The 21,877-nt window shown below is 42.7% G+C and overlaps 1 protein-coding gene across 2 annotated transcripts in view; it reads right to left on the bottom strand.

Annotated features, from left to right (window-relative positions):
* BORCS5 (BLOC-1 related complex subunit 5) overlaps positions 1-21,877 on the bottom strand; it is a 97,803-nt gene that overhangs the window by 17,116 nt on the left and 58,810 nt on the right. For both annotated transcript variants that reach the window (XM_018048469.1, XM_005680821.3), the window contains exon 3: positions 15,156-15,313. In XM_018048469.1, the coding sequence (XP_017903958.1) occupies positions 15,156-15,313 (158 nt within the window). The remainder of the gene's footprint in view (positions 1-15,155; positions 15,314-21,877) is intronic.

Here is a 21,877-nt window from a genome sequence, read left to right on the forward strand (position 1 = left end):
GTTTGTATGACCCAAGTAATACATTCACTATTTTAAAACCTGAGCTAAGACAACCAACCAGTGTAAAACTGGGTTAATAATGTGTTCTATAATCCCCTCACTTATGCAAACTGGACATGAATATAACCCTTTCTCTGACTTAGAGAACAGACTTTGGAGGTAGTGTGCAGGTAAATATTTTACACCTAACATCCTCTATACTATGCTTGGGGAAAGAACCAGAGATACCCAAGATGAGACAGTGATGATGCTGATGATAATGTTTACACTAACATAATCTAGTCGACCTCAAGTGACACCAGAGTCTGTGCTCTTAAACACTGTGCCAGGTGACATCTCCTGATATGCAAGCGCCTGGCATGGAGTCCAGAGGCCCATGTCATTGACACCTCAACTCCCCTACACAGACTCATGCCGTGAACACTTCCTCGGCACAAGGGGAAAAATGAGGCAGAGACCCCTTGTCCGGGCAGAGCAGGAGTGTTTTTAGACAGGCTGTTGGCATATCCAGAGAAGAATGGAGATGCACTGGGCAGAGACAGGAACAGAGTCCAGCAGAAGGGAGCACACAGATGGCATGGAGTGAGAATGGAGACCAGAGGAACACCCAAAGCGAGTGGATTCTGTGGCACACAACTGTGACAATTACAAGACGGAAACGCAGGTATGTGGTGACAGGGAGTCTTGGTCCCAGAAAAGGTGGAAGAGAAAATGGCTGATTAAAGACTGAAATAATGCCATCTGCAGCAACACAGATGGACACAGAGGTTATCAAACTAAGTAAAGTTGGACAAAGAAAGATTAAATATACACACTACAATATATAAAGTAGATACACCTACTGTATAGCACCGGGGACTATACTCAATATTCTGTAATAACCTATTAGGGAAAAGAGTAGGAAAAAGAATATATATGTATGTATATGTATGTACAACGGAATCACTTTGCTGTGCACTTGAAATTACTACAACATTGTTATCAACTATATTTTGATAAAAAATTTAAAAAAAAGAAAACAGCTGAGGTGTGCTAGGATGCTTCCCTGACAGCTCAGTTGGTAAAGAATCCACCTGCAATGCAGGAGACCTGGGTTTGTTCCCTGGGTTGGAAAGATCCCCTGGAGAAGGGGAAGGCTATCTAATCCAGTATTCTGGCCTAGAGAATTCCACAGACTGTATAGTTCTTGGGGTTATGACTTTCACTTTCACTTTGTGCCAGGATGTGGGAATAAATCCCTACTAAACGCTATTTTAATTGTGCCACTAATGCTCATTCTTCTACAGTAACATCCTATAAGAACCCCACTGGTGGTCTTGCTGCATTTTAAAGAAATGACTTTTACTCACTAAAAGAATTCTTTCATTTACACAGCTCCTTAGATTCCTGCAGAGAGCTTGCATCTTCACTGTCCCATTTGCTCTGGAATGCAAGTTGCCTTAATTTTCTGCAACAGCAGCTCTAGCAATGGTTGGATACGTCCCTGGACAAATGTCAAGCTCTCTACTCATGTGCAGAATGAGCCCTGGGGAGTGAGGCCAGGACAGCATCTAAAATCTCATGATACTGGGATTACCCTGGTGGTCCAGTGGTTAAGACTCTGCACTCCCACTACAGGGCACATGGGTTCGATCCCTGGTCAGGAAACTAAGATCCCATGTGCCACATGGCGAGGCTGAAAGAAAATAAAATGATGGAGCATTTAAAAAATTAAATTAAAAATATAAAAATCTCACAATACCAAAATACAGTCTGTCAACAAGGGCAGAAAAAAGTTAACTGTTGTCTCAAGCTCTATGGACACTTCCTCAAGAAAACCTTTGGGAATCCTTGAGCCCTGAAAGAATGAGAGATGTTTTTAAAAGGAGTTTGGCTCTGGAAGTGTCCTCCCAAGAAACAATAGAGACAGCAAATGAGCCTTTGGTTCAGGACATCCCAACCAGTGTGATAAAGAACAGACTGTTAATAGTGGATAGACTTAGGTACTGTGATTGTCATTGGTCGAAACACTTTTGATCACTTTTAGGTATAGACAGTTGCGAGGAAGAGCCCTCCTGGCTTGCTCTGTGCTAGCCAAGAGGTCACTATATCAATGGTTCTCTCCTAATAAGACCTTCTGGGCCTACCCTACCTAAAATTTACACCCTACTGACATTTCAAATCCTTTTTCTTGCTTTCTATTTTGATTCTCGGCATTTTTCTTACATGTGATACGTAAAACTACATTTTTCATCTTGTTTATTATCTGTTTCCTCAATGGAACGTTCAGGTCTATGAGGAAGGGAGTCTGTCTCTTTTATTCAGCGACACATCCTTACCACCTGGAGCAGAGCCTGGCCCAGAGCTGAATGAGTTCAGAAATGAAGTGAACATGTAGAGGTACACGCACAGAACATTCTGAAAAGCATATTCTATGGCAGTGAGTGAAAAAGCAGCAGCCAAGGAGACAGAACCCTAATAAGGCTCATATAAATGAGAAAGAGAGAAGAGAATTACTCTAAGTTGGGGGGAAAAATGCACGTTCAAGACAGAGATTTACTAAAAAAGAAAACAAACCGAACCAGGCTAAAAGCAAATATTGGTCCTCTCATCACTAAAGTTAGCAACCATGGCCAACTGTCATATTTCCTTCTGATCTTTTTAAAAAAGAGATTTAACATATCTGAAATCCTATTAACTATATAATGTGTATTATTTTTTTCCACTTAATGATTTAACTGTTTGCTTAATATCACTTGATTTTCACTGACAGGAGGACCTAAATCAAGTGAAATTTTCTTGGGACCTCGGGGCCTTGCACCAACCCCTGTGAGTCTCAAAGTCAGAATGAAGATGCATTTTAGAATTATAAGTTCAAAGATGGCACAGAGGGGCTTCCCTGGTGGCTCAGTGGTAAAGAATCCACCTGCTAGTGCAGGAGACACGGGTTCAATCCCTGGTCTGGGAAGATCCCACACGCCACAGAGCAACTAAACCCATGCACCACAACTATTAAGCCTGTGCTCCAGAGCCCAGGAACTGCAGCTACTCAAGCCCAAGCGTTCTGGAGCCTGTGATCTGGAACAAGAGAAGCCACTGCGTCGAGAAGCCCGCACACGGTAAAGAAGAGCAGCCCCCGCTCACTGCAACGAGAGAAAAGCTCACACAGCAACAAAGACCCAGCACAGTCAAAAGTCAACCAAACCACCCTGGGCACACGACAGACTACATTTCCCAGCCTCCTCTGGAGTCGGCTGTGGCCATGTGACTGACTTCCAGCCAGAGTGACCTGCAACATTTCCAGGTCTGATCCAGGAGAACCTCGCATCTGTGCTACTCCACTGTTTTCCCCTCCTGCCAACTGGAATGCTATCAGCAATGTGGCCTTTGGATATGGCAGGGCCATAAAATGGGAGAAGCCTTGAATTCCTCACTCAATGGAGGAGTCACCTGCTAATCAGAAACATCCATCCTGAATATGAGCAAAAAATAAACTTCAGCGGCATTTGAGCCATTACACATTCTTGAGTCTATTTATAGCTGCAGTCTAGCCTACATTTACCTAATGCGTGTGCTGTGTGCTTAATCGCTCAGTCGTGTCCGTCTCTTTGTGACCCTTTGGACTGTAGCCTTCCAGGCTCGTCTCTCCATGGGATTTTCCAGGCAAGAATACTGGAGTAGGCTGCCACTCCCTCCTCCAGGGGATCTTCCTGACTCACATCTCCCATGTCTCCTGCGCTGGCAGGCAGGTTCTTTACCCCACTGAGCCATCAGGACATTTACCTAACAGAACTCTCATAACCTTTATTTTCTGTAACATAATAAGAAAGCTTATCAGTCACTATGACAAACACATTGACACAGGTGAAGAATATACTAACTTGTTCATTTAACAAGCATTTATTAAATGTCTACCATGTGCCAGGCATGTGCTGAGCATCGCAGCAACATTCAAATGTATTAACACATTATTGATCGGGAGATTTTTGCAGAAACTAATGCCTGTGGCTGATGATTTATTTTGCAAGTGAAGACTGAAAGTCTCCAGTCAGTAATGTTTGGGTAACAAAAGACCTATTTATACATCTCTGGCCAATAATGTGTTACACTTCCTTATTTTTCTTCATGAAAGAGGCACAGGAAGGGACTGTCTTTCCCTGGTCCTACTTCCAGTTCTGTTACCATGTGCCCGGAATACTGCTCACCTGCTGGCTTACAGACTGCAGTTCCTCTGGCTTTCCTCATGAGAGAGGTGGCTGAGGGGCCTCCAATACCACCCATCCTCACAGGCTGGAACACGAGCTGGGGGAGAGTGGAGTGGGGCTCCAGCGCCTGGCCCGTGAGGCCTGTGCTAGGAAAGCTGGCCGAGCAGGCTGTCCAGGGGCACGACTAGGGCCGCTGACCTGGAGGCAAACAGGGCTGCTGCTCACACATGCTTCACATCAGGATCCAGAGCCTGAATGGAGGGGAATCTCAAAGCAGTCGCATAATTGGGTTTTGCTCGGGCCTCGCCAAAGCACACAGGCCCACATTTCCAAGAGGCGAGTAATAAACTCGATTGGGCCTTCGTCCAGGATTTCTGCCTTTTGGCAGGCCAGCGCTGGTGCAGAGGAAGTAAGGGGCCAGGTCTGAGGAAGTGCTGTACAGCGTCCCTTACAGCCAGATACACCAGAATGTGCCCAATCCCTTAGCTGGATTTCCTGCCATGCAGGGGACCAGCTGTGTTTCTTACTGGCAAGAAAGGCTGCCCAAAGGACAAGAAGGGGGCACAACTCTGTCCCAAGGGCTCAACCTGAAATTCACACTAGGGTAGCTTGTTAGACAGAAAGGAAATCTGGAACGTTCCAGAAATGCCTCGCCCTCAGCCTTTCAGCAAAAAGAAACCCAACATTTCAATGCTCTTGTCAAAATTTATAGCTTTAACCAATGCTGCCAAACCCATTTTATAATGTGAAGTCGAGCAAGCAGTGACCAATGCCAGGATATGTTTAAAAGCAGCAACAGGAATCTAACAGTGTTGTCATTGGGGGGACATTTGGTTCAAGGCGGCAGGCAAAGAGTAATATCCTCACCTGGCCAGCGGCTCACACAAGGCAGGCTTCTTGCTGAAGGGGCTCAGAGTGAATGCTAACACCAATTCGGACATGGATTCTCTGTGCAAACTGTGAGAAACTCACTTAACCTTGGTCAGCCTCTCCCCCAGCCCCATGGGAGGAAACATGGTACAGGAAGTCAGGTCAAATACTTGGAAAATGGCTCCAGCTGGGTCTCAAACATTACAGTATTGTCAACTGAAAGAAATCCCTGCCCAAGAACAGCAGCTCATTCCTTCCAACACTAGTTGAGAGCCTACAGCATGAAAAAGGAATAAAAACCCAATGATAAAGTTCTGTGGAAGTGGAATGTAAGTAGTAGGGTAAAACAAAAAAAGAGGAGGGGAAATCAGAAAGATTCATCTTCTATTGTCTTAGTTATTAACTTGGAGAAAAAGCTTGGACAAATCCCCAGTAAACTCAGGGACCCTTGGTTTTCAGTGTGCCATGAAAGGGCTGAATTAGAGAAATCTGAGGGTGTCTTTATAATCCCACCTAATCATGTGGCCTAAGTGTCCATCTGAAAATGCTTCATTTGGATTAACGTTAAGAGAGCATGCTTTCAACACAGGTAACGATGAAACACACCGAGGCTACCAGAAGCAAGCAAGTACACAGAAACTGTAAAAAGTTAACCTAGTGGCTTCAGCTCAGCTAGGAAGGTATTCTAAACCACGAACACATTCCCTCACTGACAGCAACTAGACTGGGGCAGAAACAAGATCCAGGTCAGTGACTGTGAGCCACTCAGCTGTCTCAACTATATCTTCCTTGGGGTTCCTTCCAGGTCCTTGCCACTGGCCTTCCTCCCCACGACCCCGGCCCCTGCAGAAAGCCCTTACATTAGGGGGATGCATGTTCCTTTCTTCCTTACCTTTCAGTAACCCCGATTTCAATGGAAGATGTGACCTAAAACTGAAAGTGTCTGCCTGCCAACCTGAATCCTTAACTAGAAATGATGAGATACCAACAGAAATCACTGGAACGATCAGAGGCGAGATATTCACAGCTTAGAGGCCGAGGACCACTCACGTGCCACGTCCAGCTTCACATTTCCCATGGTCCACACTACACAGGCACCGGTTTATTTTTTACAGAGCAGAATCAACAGTTAAATTAACTACAAAGACTCCAGACAGCACATGTCTGTGGCATGAAGGAAATCAGGCAGGGCTTGCAGACTGGGTTAAAAATGATCAGCTATGCCTCTGTGTAGTTCTTTGTGATACTCAGGTTGTTGACAGTAATTTAAGATGAGTCAATATTTAGGCTGCTGCTGGTATCAGGAAAGTTCACACAGGCCAATTCAGAGCAGTAAGGTTAGGCTTTTCTCTCTCAGTCATTATTTTCTGTTGTTATTTTTTTTCTATTAGTCATTATTTTTATTCAAAACAATAACAAGAGCTAATACCACAGTGTTTATTATATGGCAGACATGGTCCCACACTTTACACAGAGTAACTCATTTAACCCTCACCAGAATCTTTCTGAGGCAGACAACTACTTTTATACTCACGTAACAGAAGAGGCAACAGGCTTAGAAGAATCAAGTCGCAGGACTTCCCTGGTGGTCCAGCGGCCAAGATTCCACACTCGCCGTGCAAGGGGAAAACCATCCCTGGTTGGGGAACTAGATCTCATGCACGTGTCAGAGCTGAGAGTTTGCATGTCACAACTAAAGATACCACGTGTCTCAACTAAGAGACATGTCTCAACTGGGCACAGCCAATTTAAAAATAAGAAGAATCAAGTAACTTGCTCGAGGTCACACAGCTCATTAAAGGCAGTGGCAGGGTGTGAACGCGGGAATGAGGCTCTGGAGTTCGCACTTAGAACCATCACACAGAACTGCTCACAAAATCAAGGCCCGAGTTCTTCCCACCTCCGCTGAGCCCTCAGTAACTCCTGGATTCACAGCGGTGCTCCTACTCAACAGTCACTCTCAACAAACCCTCTCCTTCAGAAAAAATACACAGGCTCCTCAGGTGTGGCTGGTCTGTGCCCGGCACCCTCTTTTTAAAAACCTGCCTAGTTCCCCCCGTTCTTTCAAAACAAATGCCCCCAGGGCTCTTGCTACCTCAGGGGCCTCACTCTCAGAATTCACCTTCTATCCTTTATCCACCACCTCTTCTCTCCTAACTCTTCACCCTCAACCCACTAGCCTGTTCTAATGTACTACCTACAAAAAAAAAAAAAAAACCCAAAAAACCCAAATTTCATTTGATTTTCATTCACTTTTAATTCCATAATATCAATTTCTGCATCTGCGTAACAAGGGCCTTGGACCAGAAGCTCTCTCAGGTCCTTCCAGTTCTGACACCTGCTTCTTACTGGAGAGATTTCCTGGAACAAGTTTAGTTTCTCCACTGTCCCCCTGAAGCCCCGAGGTTAACCTTCTTCTGAGACTCTCAGCTGGTCCCATAGCTGGCAACACTCCCCTCTCTCCATTCATTTCCCAAATCCCAGTTTTCCTAGAAGACGTGGAAAACGTCTCACCCAATCCAGAAAATTAGAATCTTGAACTCTCCCAGGCCTTCGGCTGTGAACCACAACTGAGTACTCCACATCGACGGCACCAATCTTTCATCTTCGTTCCCTCGCCTAGATGAAGCTCTCAGCGAGCAGGGACCATATTACGCTTCTCTATCACCCTTAAAGCCCCTCACTCTAGGTCAGTTGACAATAGCTGCTTGGCCATGCTGGCTGGCTGGCTGAGGGTCATCCTGAAGCTACTAGGGAAACTAATGGTCAGTGGACAAGACTCGATGGTGTGAAGGAAGACACCCCTAGCTTTCACTCCTCTCTGATAAAACAAATTCCCATCAACTTTTAATTCAAGAGCATCATCCAAATTTAGTAATAGGAAAGCCCGGCTAAATTCTTGGTTTTCTTCTCTCTGAATCAGCAATGGTTACAGCCACATTTCCGTCTGAGCCAAACGGAAGTGATCCCAAGCGCTGCAGCTTTCAGAGCTTCTGGCTGATCCAGGTTCTACTTCCACTAATACACATTCTCCACAGTTATTAGGTTCCTTGACTTTTCCACACATATAGCATTATGTTACTTCCTTACACTTGCAACCCAATTTCCAGGAAACATCTGGAATAATACAAGCGAGCTGGTGTTTGATCAAAACGACATCCTCTGCTTTATTCCTTTGGAAGTGACTAATTTCAACCCTGGGGTTTGAAGTGAGTGCACACAGACACATGTGTTTCAGGAGTTTGCACCAAGAGAGATGACACGTCTCCGTTGAAAGCCTGCAAACTGTGCTCACCTCTCTGGCCCTAAGAGAGCTAACGAGGCACTGCTCATACCGGGCCTGCTCTCTCTGCTTGGCAACAATTCTGGCCACTACTGATGGCTCAAAGTGAATTCCAAGGCTCCTCAAACGCAGAATTTTAAACTTAGTTTAACTGTTTTTTAATGAACGCTCCACAGCACTGGTGCTCAACCCTGGGTACTTGTGAGAATTATCCAGAGGGTGTTCATGAACACCAAGGCCTGGCTTTCTCCCTCCCCCACCCACCTCCCTTCAACAGTTTCCATCGAACTGGTTTGGAGTGAAATCAACATGTCACTTAAAAGCATCTCAGCTATATTGCATGAATGAAGGTGATATTTTAAGTATGATAATGGTACTCTGGCTGTGTTTTCAAAAAGGAGTTTTTGTCAATGGAAAAATTGGTTTTAAAAAAAAATCTCCATGTAGTTAATGGTATTGCACCAATGTGAATTTCCTGGTTTTGTCATTGTGCTAAGGCTTTGTAAGATGCTCACTTTAGAAAAAGTAATGAGAGGCATATAAGGGATCCTCTGAATTATGTTTTGAACTGTTCTCTAAGTCTGAAAGTAATTCAAATTAAACAGTTTTTTAAAGGGGTCCTCTGTTTTTAAAGACATATATGCTTAAATATTCATGAATGAAATAATATGCCTGAGATTTCCTGCAAAACAGACCAGTTGGGGAGGTGGAAGGGAGTGAGTGGGGGTGTGGATGAAACAGGGGTCTTCACAAGTTGATGCCTGTAGTAGCCGGACAGGACAGGACAGTAGCAGTGAGGAGAGGAAAGGCCCCAGTATTTGTCTGCTTCAGTGTCTGTGTAAAGGTTTCCACCATATATACTGGAGTGAAAATTCCCAGGTGATTCTAACACTCACTCGGGCCCAAGAAACCACTCCGGAGTTGAGAGTGTGGTATGATGAACTCTGTCTGTCTGGTTCTATCAACTACAAAATACTCTGCCCGGATCTTTGACAGTGAGCTAGTCACTTAATCTTTCTGTACCACATTTTCCTAAACCATGAAGTGACGGGTATGGAGTAGAGGACCCTACCAAAAAGAAGACAGGAAACAGTAAAATGTTGATTTATTCTAAAATCTGAAAATTAATGACATAGTTAATTTCTAACACAGTCAAAAATGGTAAGGTCTTACGTCTACAGAAGCACTTCCCAAAGAAGGCTCTAAAAAACACCACTCCTGGGACTTCCCTGGTGGTCTGGTGGTTAAGAATTTGCCTTCCAATAGAGGAGACTCAGGTTCAATCCTTGGTCAAGGAACTAAAATCCCATTATCATGCAGGGCAATTGGTCCCACATATTGCAGTGAGGAGCCTTCATGCCGGAATGAAGATCCTCCAAGATGCAACTAAGACCCAACGCAACCAAATAAATACTGTTGTTGTTTTGAGGGAGAGAGAGAGAAATCAGAGGGTATGTGTACTGTGAAGATGCCAAAGATCAACTTAAAAAAAAAAAAGACTATTCATATAAGATGTTAACAGATGCTACCCAAGATAAGGGTTCCAAAATCAAATAAGTTTGAAAAGTGCTTATGTTTTTTACTATAACACTGCTAAGAACTTTTAATAAGATAATATGCATTGGGAAGGGATGGAGCCAAAGCAAAAACAATACCCAGTTGTGGATGTGACTGGTGATAGACGCAAGGTCCGATGCTGTAAAGAGCAATATTGCATAGGAACCTGGAATCTCAGGTCTATGAATCAAAGCAAATTGGAAGTGGTCAAACAGGAGATGGCAAGAGTGAACATGGACATTCTAGGAATCAGCGAACTAAAATGGACTGGAATGGGTGAATTTAACTCAGATGACCATTATATCTACTACTGCAGGCAGGAATCCCTCAGAAGAAATGGAGTAGCCATCACGGTCAACAAAAGAGTCCGAAATGCAGTACTTGGATGCAATCTCAAAAATGACAGAATGATCTCTGTTTGTTTCCAAGGCAAACCATTCAATATCACAGTAATCCAAGTCTATGCCCCAACCAGTAATGCTGAAGAAGCTGAAGTTGAACAGTTCTATGAAGACCTACAAGACCTTTTAGAACTAACATCCAAAAAAGATGTCCTTTTCATTATAGGGGACTGGAATGCTAAAGTAGGAAGTCAAGAAACACCTGGAAAAACAGGCAAATTTGGCCTTGGAATGTGGAATGAAGCAGGGCACAGACTAATAGAGTTTTGCCAAGATAATGCACTGGTCATAGCAAACACTCTCTTCCAACAACACAAGAGAAGACTCTACACATGGACATCACCAGATGGTCAACACCGAAATCAGACTGATTATATTCTCTGCAGCCAAAGATGGAGAAGCTCTATACAGTCAACAAAAACAAGACCAGGAGCTGACTGTGACTCAAATCATGAACTCCTTATTACCAAATTCAGATTTAAATTGAAGAAAGTAGGGAAAACCGCTAGACCATTCAGGTATGACCTCAATCAAATCCCTTATGATTATACAGTGGAAGTGAGAAATAGATTTAAGGGCCTAGATCTGATAGATAGAGTGCGTGATGAACTATGGACAGAGGTTTGTGAGATTGTACAGGAGACAGGGATCAAGACCATCCCCATGGAAAAGAAAAAATGGCTGTCTGGGGAAGCCTTACAAATAGCTGTGAAAAGAAGAGAAGAGAAAAGCCAAGGAGAAAAGGAAAGATATAAGCATCTGAATGCAGAGTTCCAAAGAATAGCAAGGAGAGATAAGAAAGCCTTCTTCAGCGATCAATGCAAAGAAATGGAGGAAAAGAACAGAATGGGAAAGACTAGAGATCTCTTCAAGAAAATTAGAGATACCAAGGGAACATTTCATGCAAATATGGGCTCGATAACGGACAGAAATGGTATGGACCTAACAGAAGCAGAAGATATTAAGAAGAGGTGGCAAGAATACACAGAAGAACTGTACAAAAAGGATCTTCATGACCCAGATAATCACGATGGTGTGATCACTCACCTAGAACCAGACATCTTGGAATGTGAAGTCAAGCAGGCCTTAGAAAGCATCACTACGAACAAAGCTAGTGGAGGTGATGGAATTCCAGCTGAGCTGTTTCAAATTCTGAAAGATGATGCTGTGAAAGTGCTGTACTCAATATGCCAGCAAATGTGGAAAACTCAGCAGTGGCCACAGGACTGGAAAAGGTCAGTTTTCATTCCAATTCCAAAGAAAGGCAATGCAAAAGAATGGTCAAACTACCACACAATTGCACTCATCTCACACGCTAGTAAAGTAATGCTCAAAATTCTCCAAGCCAGGCTTCAGCAATACGTGAACCGTGAACTCCCTGATGTTCAAGCTGGTTTTAGAAAAGGCAGAGGAACCAGAGATCAAATTGCCAACATCCGCTGGATCATGGAAAAAACAAAAGAGTTCCAGAAAAACATCTATTTCTGCTTTATTGACTATGCCAAAGCTTTTGACTGTGTGGATCACAAGAAACTGTGGAAAATTCTGAAAGAGATGGGAATACCAGACCACCTAACCTGCCTCTTGAGAAATCTGTATGCAGGTCAGGAAACAAGAGTTAGAACTGGACATGGAACAACAGACTGGTTCCAAATAGGAAAAGGAGTACGTCAAGGCTGTATATTGTCACCCTGCTTATTTAACTTATATGCAGAGTACATCAGGAGAAACGCTGGACTGGAAGAAACACAAGCTAGAATCAAGATTGCCGGGAGAAATATCAATAACCTCAGATATGCAGATGACACCACCCTTGTGGCAGAAAGTGAAGAGGAACTAAAAAAACCTCTTGATGAAAGTAAAAGAGGAGAGTGAAAAAGCTGGCTTAAAGCTCAACATTCAGAAAACGAAGATCATGGCATCCGGTCCCATCACTTCACGGGAAATAGATGGAGAAACAGTGGAAACAGTGTCAGACTTTATTTTGGGGGGCTCCAAAATCACTGCAGATGGTGACTGCAGCCATGAAATTAAAAGACGCTTACTCCTTGGAAAAAAAGTTATGACCAACCTAGATAGCATATTCAAAACCAGAGACATTATTTTGCCAACAAAGGTCTGTCTAGTCAAGGCTATGGTTTTTCCAGTGGTCATGTATGGATGTGAGAGTTGGACTGTGAAGAAAGCTGAGTGCTGAAGAATTGATGCTTTTGAACTATGGTGTTGGAGAAGACTCTTGAGAGTCCCTTGGACTGCAAGGAGATCCAACCAGTCCATTCTGAAGGAGATCAGCCCTGGGATTTCTTTGGAAGGAATGATGCTAAAGCTGAAACTCCAGTACTTTGGCCACCTCATGTGAAGAGCTGACTCATTGGAAAAGACTCTGATGCTGGGAGGGATTGGGGGCAGGAGGAGAAGGGGACAGCAGAGGATGAGATGGCTGGATGGTATCACTGACTTGATGGACGTAAGTCTGAGTGAACTCCGGGAGTTGGTGATGGACAGGGAGGCCTGGCGTGCTGCAATTCATGGGGTCACAAAGAGTTGGACATGACTGAGCAACTGAACTGAACTGATGCATTGGGACTTTCTGAGGATGGTAATAAAATATGCAAGAAGCCTGGCCTTCTTTGTATGGAACCAGTTTTACAGAACTTATCTTGGAAAACAATGCTCTAGATGAGTGGTTCCCAAATCCCATGTAATGGAGAATTGCCTTTGTATCATTCAATAAGTTGATTAAAATAATGATTCACAGACCACATGCTAGGCCTACTGGAGAGGAGAGAATTCAACACTAAAACAAAAAAATCCAAGTGATTCTAATGCATAGTCCTGTTTGGAACTTCCAAGTTCTGCCGACCATAATGTAGTAAAATAAGTCTAATATCGAAAAGGCCACATGCAAGCTGATCAATAAAAAAGGTCATATTTAATACTTTTCCATATAAAAGTCATCAGTCTATAAGAAAAGCATACATGCACACAACATTCCATGGAGAGTAAACAGTAAAATAATGGAGGTGTCGGCACATTTACATCTATCAACAGAGCTAACGACTACTTTGTCCCCTCAAGGATGCAGTGCTTCCGTTACTAACTGATCAATCTGCAGTGATTCTCCACGTTCTCCCTGTGTGTTTCCTCCTGTCCATCTTCTCCTGCTAGAATCAATGACCAGGACCAATTTGGTAAATGCCAGGAAATGCCATTCACACAGGCGGTTTCTCCAAGTTACAGCTCCTTACCTTTTCTTTATATGACATCACTTCAAGGTATCAGAAGAGAAATTCCTTCTTGATTGAAAATTTTTGTAAACATACTTACTTATACCTTGGTGCTCCCAGAGCTGTGTGATGTGCTGGCCCAGTCAATGATATATTTAAATGTTTGAAAGAAGAATCCACTTATTGTTATTCATAATTACTTAACATGTGTACCACATACTCTTTCATTTACTAAGTACTTTCACGTGAATTATCTTGTGTCTTTCTTCACAAAAACCCTGTGGGTTAAGCAGGCACAACTGTTTTTATCTAACCAATAAGAATCACTGAGCTCTTCCTGCTGACACAGTGAAAAATATAATTGAGGAAGATGTCAGATGCTTTGCTCCCAAAGAACTGATACTCGACTGGAGTATCAGCTCTCAGTATCAGCATATAAAACATAAACCACACACAGGAAAGAGCTGAAGTGTCAGTCAAAGCAAATTAGTGTGGCAGGACTTCACACACACTAACAACAGCTAACACACACTGACAACAGCTAACACACACTGACAACAGCTAACACACACTGACAACAGCTAACACACACTGACAACAGCTAACACACACTGACAACAGCTAACACACACTGACAACAGCTAACACACACTGACAACAGCTAACACACACTGACAACAGCTAACACACACTGACAACAGCTAACACACACTGACAACAGCTAACACACACTGACAACAGCTAACACACACTGACAACAGCTAACACACACTGACAACAGCTAACACACACTGACAACAGCTAACACACACTGACAACAGCTAACACACACTGACAACAGCTAACACACACTGACAACAGCTAACACACACTGACAACAGCTAACACACACTGACAACAGCTAACACACACTGACAACAGCTAACACACACTGACAACAGCTAACACACACTGACAACAGCTAACACATACTGACAACAGCTAACACATACTGACAACAGCTAACACATACTGACAACAGCTAACACATACTGACAACAGCTAACACATACTGACAACAGCTAACACATACTGACAACAGCTAACACATACTGACAACAGCTAACACATACTGACAACAGCTAACACATACTGACAACAGCTAACACATACTGACAACAGCTAACACATACTGACAACAGCTAACACATACTGACAACAGCTAACACATACTAACAACAGCTAACACATACTGACAACAGCTAACACATACTGACAACAGCTAACACATACTGAGCAATTTAATCTTCACTCAACCCTTCTGGAAGGTTATTACTATTAGACCCATTTTTCTTATGAGGAAACTGAGACCAAGAGAAGGGAGGTAACCTTCCCAAGCAAATAAATGGAGAACCAGGATTCAAACTTCAGATTAGTCTACTCTACAGATCACTCTTTTCTATCACCACAGTTTACTGCTGGGAAAGACAATGTTCCCAAAGTCATGGGGACAAATGTCAAGACATCGAAACAGAAAACGACTACCTCCCAAAAAACTGGGGTCAGTGGTGCTACACCCCAGGAGAAGAGGACCCAGGAGTCACAGGGAATCACAAGACTGAGTCAGCCATGCTACTTTCTCGCGATCCATTACCTCTTTGATTCGTTTCACCAAAGCGTTCTGGTCGAAAGCCACGGCCTCAGCGCACTGATGGAGGTGGTCCTGGTAGCGGAGACAGAGCTGTAGCACTTGCTGCGAGTCCAGTTTCTCCAGTTTGGCGTTTGTTGGGGAAGTCTGGCCACTCAACAGCCCTTCAAAGCAGAAAAACAGAAATAAAAATGAAATGAAAAATTACTAGTAAACTTGTGAATAAAGTAGTTTAAGAACAAGTTCATGGAAGATAGAGTAAGAGGTTTAAACTTAACCTTGCATCTATTGTCGTGTGCTAGTGACAATCACAGCAACTATCATTTACGGAGCGTCTAGTAGGAACCAAGCACTTGGCAAAGTGCCTCCTGGGCATTATTTTTCAGACTTATAATTGCCCAGGAAAGTAAATGACCATTAGCTGCATTTTACAAGTGAGGAACCCAAGATACAGAGAGGTTAAGTAACTTACCTAAAGTCACACAGTAAGTGGTTTCTATAAGACACAGCACCTGACATTACGGCACTACTTTAAGATATTAAGAATATAAATCCCTTCTTGACCAAAAGAACTTAAAACGGTTGTCTGAGAAACAGAAGAAAATATATATAAGGAAACTGTTAGGAGGAAATACAAACATGAAGACATTTAAAACCTGAGCAGGATGTCCACTAACATGCCATGAACCTCATCCTTTACATTTTCTTCCAACATCAGTTTAGCTGGATAACTATTAATCCCTTATAATTCCCTTAAATTTGAACAGGACATTATTTTTCAAAGCCTTTCACACAGAATTACCTTACCTTTCTTTAAGGTGTATAGACCAGAATAACATTTACAAAACACGAAATATCAGTTAAAGAGCTTAAATGACATACTAAGGGTCACACAACAAAGTCCTGACCAGAACTCAAGTCCCCTGATTTCTGATCAAGTGCCTCCTTCCAACTCAAAGGTTCACAAACTTTTTGGTGTCAGGACACTTTGATCCTCCCAGAAATTATCGAGGACCCCAAAGCACTTGTGTATGTAGTTTAAAGCAATATTCAAAGCTGTTAAAAATTAAAACTGAGCAGAGGGAGGAGAAGGTGAGAATGGAGAGTAGCACTGAAACATATGCATTACCGTATGTAAAACAGATAGCCAGTTAGAAGTTGCTGGTGTAACTCAGGGAGCTCAATCTGGTGCTCTGTGACAACCCAGAGGGGTGGGATGGGGTGGGAGAAAAGAGGGAGGGGACATATGTATACCTATGGCTGATTCATGTTGCTGTATGGCAGAAACCAACACAACATCGTAAAGCAAATGTCCTCCGATTAAAAAATGAAAAAACAAAACAAAACAGGAAATCCTTGAACACTTATCATTTTTAAAAATAATATTACTCAGCTATTAAAAAGAATGCATTTGAATCAGTTCTAATGAGGTGGATGAAACTGGAGCCTATTATACAGAGTGAAATAAGTCAGAAAGAAAAACACCAATACAGTATATTAATGCATATATATGGAATTTAGAAAGATGGTAATGATGACCCTATATGCAAGACAGCAAAAGAGACACAAATATAAAGAACAGACTTTTGGACTCTGTGGGAGAAGGTGAGGGTAGGATGATTTGGGAGAACAGCACTGAAACATGTATATTAACATACGTGAAGAGAGCACCAGTCCAAGTTCGATGCATGAAACAGGGCACTCAAAGTCAGTGCACCAGGACACCCTGAGGGATGGGATGGGGAGGGAGCTGGGAGGGGGGTTCAGGATGCGGGACCCATGTCCACCCGTGGCTAATTCACATCAATGTATGGCAAAAACCACTACAGTACTGTAAAGTAATTAGCCTCCAGTTAAAATAAATAAATTAATAATAATAATAACAACCCCATATGTGTTAATGTAAAGAACGTATTTTAAAGGATATAACTACTTTCTCAAACAAAGAAGTGAGAAGAGCGGCATTTATTTACATTTTTGTAAGTCTTTTCACTGTCTTGGCTTCATAGCAAACAGCTAGAGTCTCAGACCTGCTTCTGCATTTAATATGTTGCTATTTTACATCATGAAGCCTCTGAAAAACTCTACTGTACACTTTTGTAAGAGGATGAGAGTAATTAACAATCATCTAAGTATTACTGTGAAAGTGGTTTTGACCTCTGAGAATTTCTACTGGGAGCCTGGGGATCTCACGGACCCCCTTCCACTCCCAGAGTGGTACACTCACACCAGAGCCAATGGCACAGCGCAGATCCGAAATAAACATGACAAGCACACGCACTGGGCACTGTCAGGATGGACTCGCGCACCCAAGCTTGTCTTGGGAAGCCTTCCCCACTGCTGCCTCCCAACCACCAATGTCAAACCCACTGGTTCTGAGGAACTGGGGCGTAAGCCAAGTTCTTCATCCCCTAAAGAAGCTGGAGGCTGGCTGACCCGATGGAGCTGTTCCAGAGACTTCTCTCAGCTCCTCCTCTGGCCTGACAGCAGAGTGCGCGCTGTACCCCGCAGGGCCCTGCTCCCCCACCTCCACTGCCAACCCTGGCACAGGACAGCCTGGAGCTCCTCAGAGCCTGCCTCCCCATAGGAGCTTTTGACAGGGCTGACTTTGGCAGCAAGAAGGATTTATGTTTTAGATCTGACGTTTTTATTGAGGTCCTGTGTACAAGATCTTGTGTATTCCTTTACCTAGCTTCTCCCAAAGGCAACATTTTGCGAAGCTATAATACAGTATCACAGTCAGGACACTGACATGGGTGGGACCCACTGATCTGCTCAGATATCCCCACTTTACCTGGACGTGTGTTTAGCTCTGTCCAGTTTTTTCATATGCGTAGGTTTGGGTATCACTACCACAGTCAGATATGGAGCCATTCCAACACCACAAGTTCTGTTGCTTTTTATAACCACAACTACCCCTCTTCTATCCTCAGCTCCAACAAACACTAATCTGTTCACCATTTCTAAAATTTTGCCATTTCAAAAATGTTCAAAAAGGGAAAAATCCAAAATGTAACCATTTAGGATTGACTTTTTTCACTTAACATAATCCCTCAGAGATTCATTTACTTGTTGCATGTATCAGTAGTTTGTTCATTTTAATTTCTGAGTAGTCCTCCATGGTATGTATCACCCAGAGTTTGGTTAACTATTCACCTGTTGAAAAGGACATTTGGGTTGTTTCCAGTTTGGGGCTATGACAAAACAAAGATGCTATGGACAGTCGCCACATGGGTTTTTCTGTAAACATAGATTTTCATTTCTCCGGGATGAATGCCCAAGAGTACAACTGCAAAACAGAACAAAGGATACAGTCAGCAAAGACAAGAAGACCGGGAGATGACTGTGGCTCAGATCATGAATGCCTTATTGCAAAATTCAGACTTAAATTGAAGAAAGTAGGGAAAACCACTAGACCATTCAGGTATGACCTAAATCAAATCCCTTACACTTATACAGTAGAAGTGAGAAATAGATTCAAGGGATTAGATCTGACAGACAGAGTGCCTGAAGAACTATGAACAGAGGTTCATAACACTGTACAGAAGGTGGTGATCAAAACCATCTGCAAGAAGAAATGCAAAAAGGCTAACTGGTTGTCTGATGAGGCCTTACAAATAGCTGAGAAAAGAAGAGAAGCGAAAGAAAGAGGAGAAAAGGAAAGATATACCCATCTGAATGCAGCATTCCAAAGAATAGCAAGGAGACATAGAAAGCCTTCCTGTGAACAACGTAAAGAAATAGAGGAAAACAACAGAATGGGAAAGACTAGAGATCTCTTCAAGAAAATCAGAGATACCAAGGGAACATTTCATCCAAAGATGGGCACAATAAAGGACAGAAATGGTGTGGACCTAACAGAAGCAGAAGATGTTAAGAAGAGGCGGCAAGAATACACAGAAGAACTATACAAAAAAAAACTCTTAAATGACCCACATAACCATAATGGTGTGGTCACTCACCTAGACTAGTCATCTTGGAGTGAGAAGTCAAGTGGGTCTTAGGAAGCATCACTGCAAACAAAGCTAGTGGAGTTGATGGAATTCCAACCGAACTATGTCAAATCCTACAAGACAATGCTGTGAAAGTGCTGCGCTCAACATGCCAGGAAATATGGAACACTCAGCAGTGGCCACAGGACTGGAAAAGATGTTTTCATTTCAATCCCAAAGAAAGTCAATGCCAAAGAACGTTCAAACTACTACAAAATTGCTCTCACTTCACGTTAGCAAAATTCTCCAAGCCAGGCTTCAACAGTACATGAACCAAGAATTTCCAGATGTTTAAGCTACATTTAGAGAAGACAGTGGAATCAGGAACCAGTGGAATTGCCAACATCTGTTAAATCATCACAAAAGCAAGAGAATTCCGGAAAAACATCTACTTCTGCTTTACTGACTACACTAACACCTTTGACTGTGGGAATCACAGCAAACTGTGGAAAACTCTTTAAAGAGATAGGAATACCAGATCACCTGACCTGCCTCCTGCAAAACCTGTATGTAGGTCAAGAAGCAACAGATAGAACTGGACATGAACAATGGACCTGTTCAAAATTGAGAAAGGAGTACGTCAAGGCTGTATATTGTCACTGTTTATTTAACTTCTATGCAGAGTACATCATGTGAAATGCCAGGCTGGATGAAGCACGAAATGGAATCAAGATTCTCAGGAGAAATATCAATAACCTCTGATATGCAAATGACACCACCCTTATGGCAGAAAGTGAAGAAGAACTAAAGGGCCTCTCGATGAAAGTGAAAGAGGAGAGTGAAAAAGCTGGCTTAAAACTCAACATTCAAAATACAAAGATCATGGCATCCAGTCCCATCACTTCATGGCAAATAGATGGGGAAACAGTGGAACAGTGACAGACTTTATTTTCTGGGGCTCCAAAATCACTGCGGATGGTGACTGCAGCCATGAAATTAAAAGACACTCCTTGGAAGAAAAGTTATGACCCAGCTAGATAGCATATTCAAAAGCAGAGATGTTACTTTGCCGACTAAGATCCATCAAGGCTATGGTTTTTCCTGTGGTCATGTATGGATGTGAGACTTGGACCATAAGGAAGGCTGAGTGCTGCAGAATTGATGCTTTTGAACTGCAGTGCTACAGAAGACTCTTGAGAGGCCCTTGGACTGCAGGGAGACCACACCAGACAATCCTAAAGGAAATCAGTCTTGAATATTCATTGGAAGGACTGATGCTGAAACTGAAGCTCCAATAGTTTGGCCACCTGATGCAAACAGCCAACTTATTTCAAAGACCCTGATGCTGGGAAAGGCAGGAGGAGAAGGAGACGACAGAGGATGAGAAGGTGGGATGGCATCACTGACTCAATGTACATGAGTTTGAGCAAGCTCCTAGAGATGGTGAAGGACAGGGATGCCTGGCATACTGTAATCCATGGGGTCGCAAAGAGTCAGACACGACTAAGCAACTGGACAGCAGTAACAGTTGCTGGGTTGCATGACAACTGCATGTTCAGTTTTATAAGTAACTGCCAAACATTTTTCTAGAGTGTCCATCCTGAGAAAATGTGGGGTTTTTCAGACCACTCAAATCTCCTAACAAAGTTATCAATGGCTACGCCACTACTGACAAAGAATACAGTTCCAGGAACACAGACTTGGGAAGAAAGGCACCTAGAGCATTTTGTTGTCAATCTAGGATTGAAGTCATAAAAAGACTGAAGACAAACTGTGAGAAGAGGAATTAAATGATTCTGTGCCATCAAAAGTGGGCCAAGATTTAAAAAAAAAAAAAAAAAGTGGGCCACGATAACACAAAGACCATAAAGGAAACATTGATATATCCAAAAGATAAAAATCAAGATTCCTCATGGCAAAAAGCAGGGTAAGCTAAAACAAAACAAAAAACCTGCGAGAAATATTTGCTACATGTATCATAAACGGTAAGCTTCCTATTAGATAAAGAGCTCCTAGAAACTGGCAAGCAAAAAATCAGCAAAAGCAAGTCAGACAAAGGATATGAATGGCATTTCACAAAAGAGTAAATACCAATGCCACAACAATAAGATGCAGAAGTTCACTAATAATAAGAAAAATAGAAAAGAAGACTTCACTGGAAGTGCATTCTTCTCTCAAACTGGTAAAAATCCAAAAGTGTGATTAAAAACTCTGTGGGTAGAACTATGAGGAAACAGGCATTGCTGACTTGTATGTAAGCTGCTAATGTCATCATAGAGGGTGATTTGGCAAAGATATCAATTTATGCAATTATAAATGCATAAAGCCATTAATGCAGCAATTTCTCTACTAGGAATTTATATGTTAGCACACATGCTAAACGATGTATCATTATTTAAATGATTAGTCATTGTAGTAGTGACTATAATAATAAAAGGAGAGCGAATACCTCAATATCCATCAAGGGAGCTCGCTATCAGTATCAATCAAGGTACATCCATAAATGGTATTACATGGCCACGGAAAAGAATGAAGATGGTCTATACGTGTGTGTGTTAGTCACTCAGTCATGTCCAACTCTTTGTGACCTCAGGGACTGCAGCCCACTAGGCTCCTCTGTCCATGGAATTCTCCAGGCAAGAATACTGGAGTGGGTAGCTGCTTCTTTTCCAGGGGATTTTCCAAACCCAGGCATTGAACCCATATCTCCTGCACTGCAGGCAGATTCTTTACCATCTGAGCCACTAGGGAAACCCAAGGCTGGTACATATTCACATGGAAAAATCTCCCAAGGAT

Source organism: Capra hircus, chromosome 5, assembly GCF_001704415.2.
Source record: "Capra hircus breed San Clemente chromosome 5, ASM170441v1, whole genome shotgun sequence".
Classification (NCBI taxonomy): Eukaryota; Metazoa; Chordata; class Mammalia; order Artiodactyla; family Bovidae; genus Capra; species Capra hircus.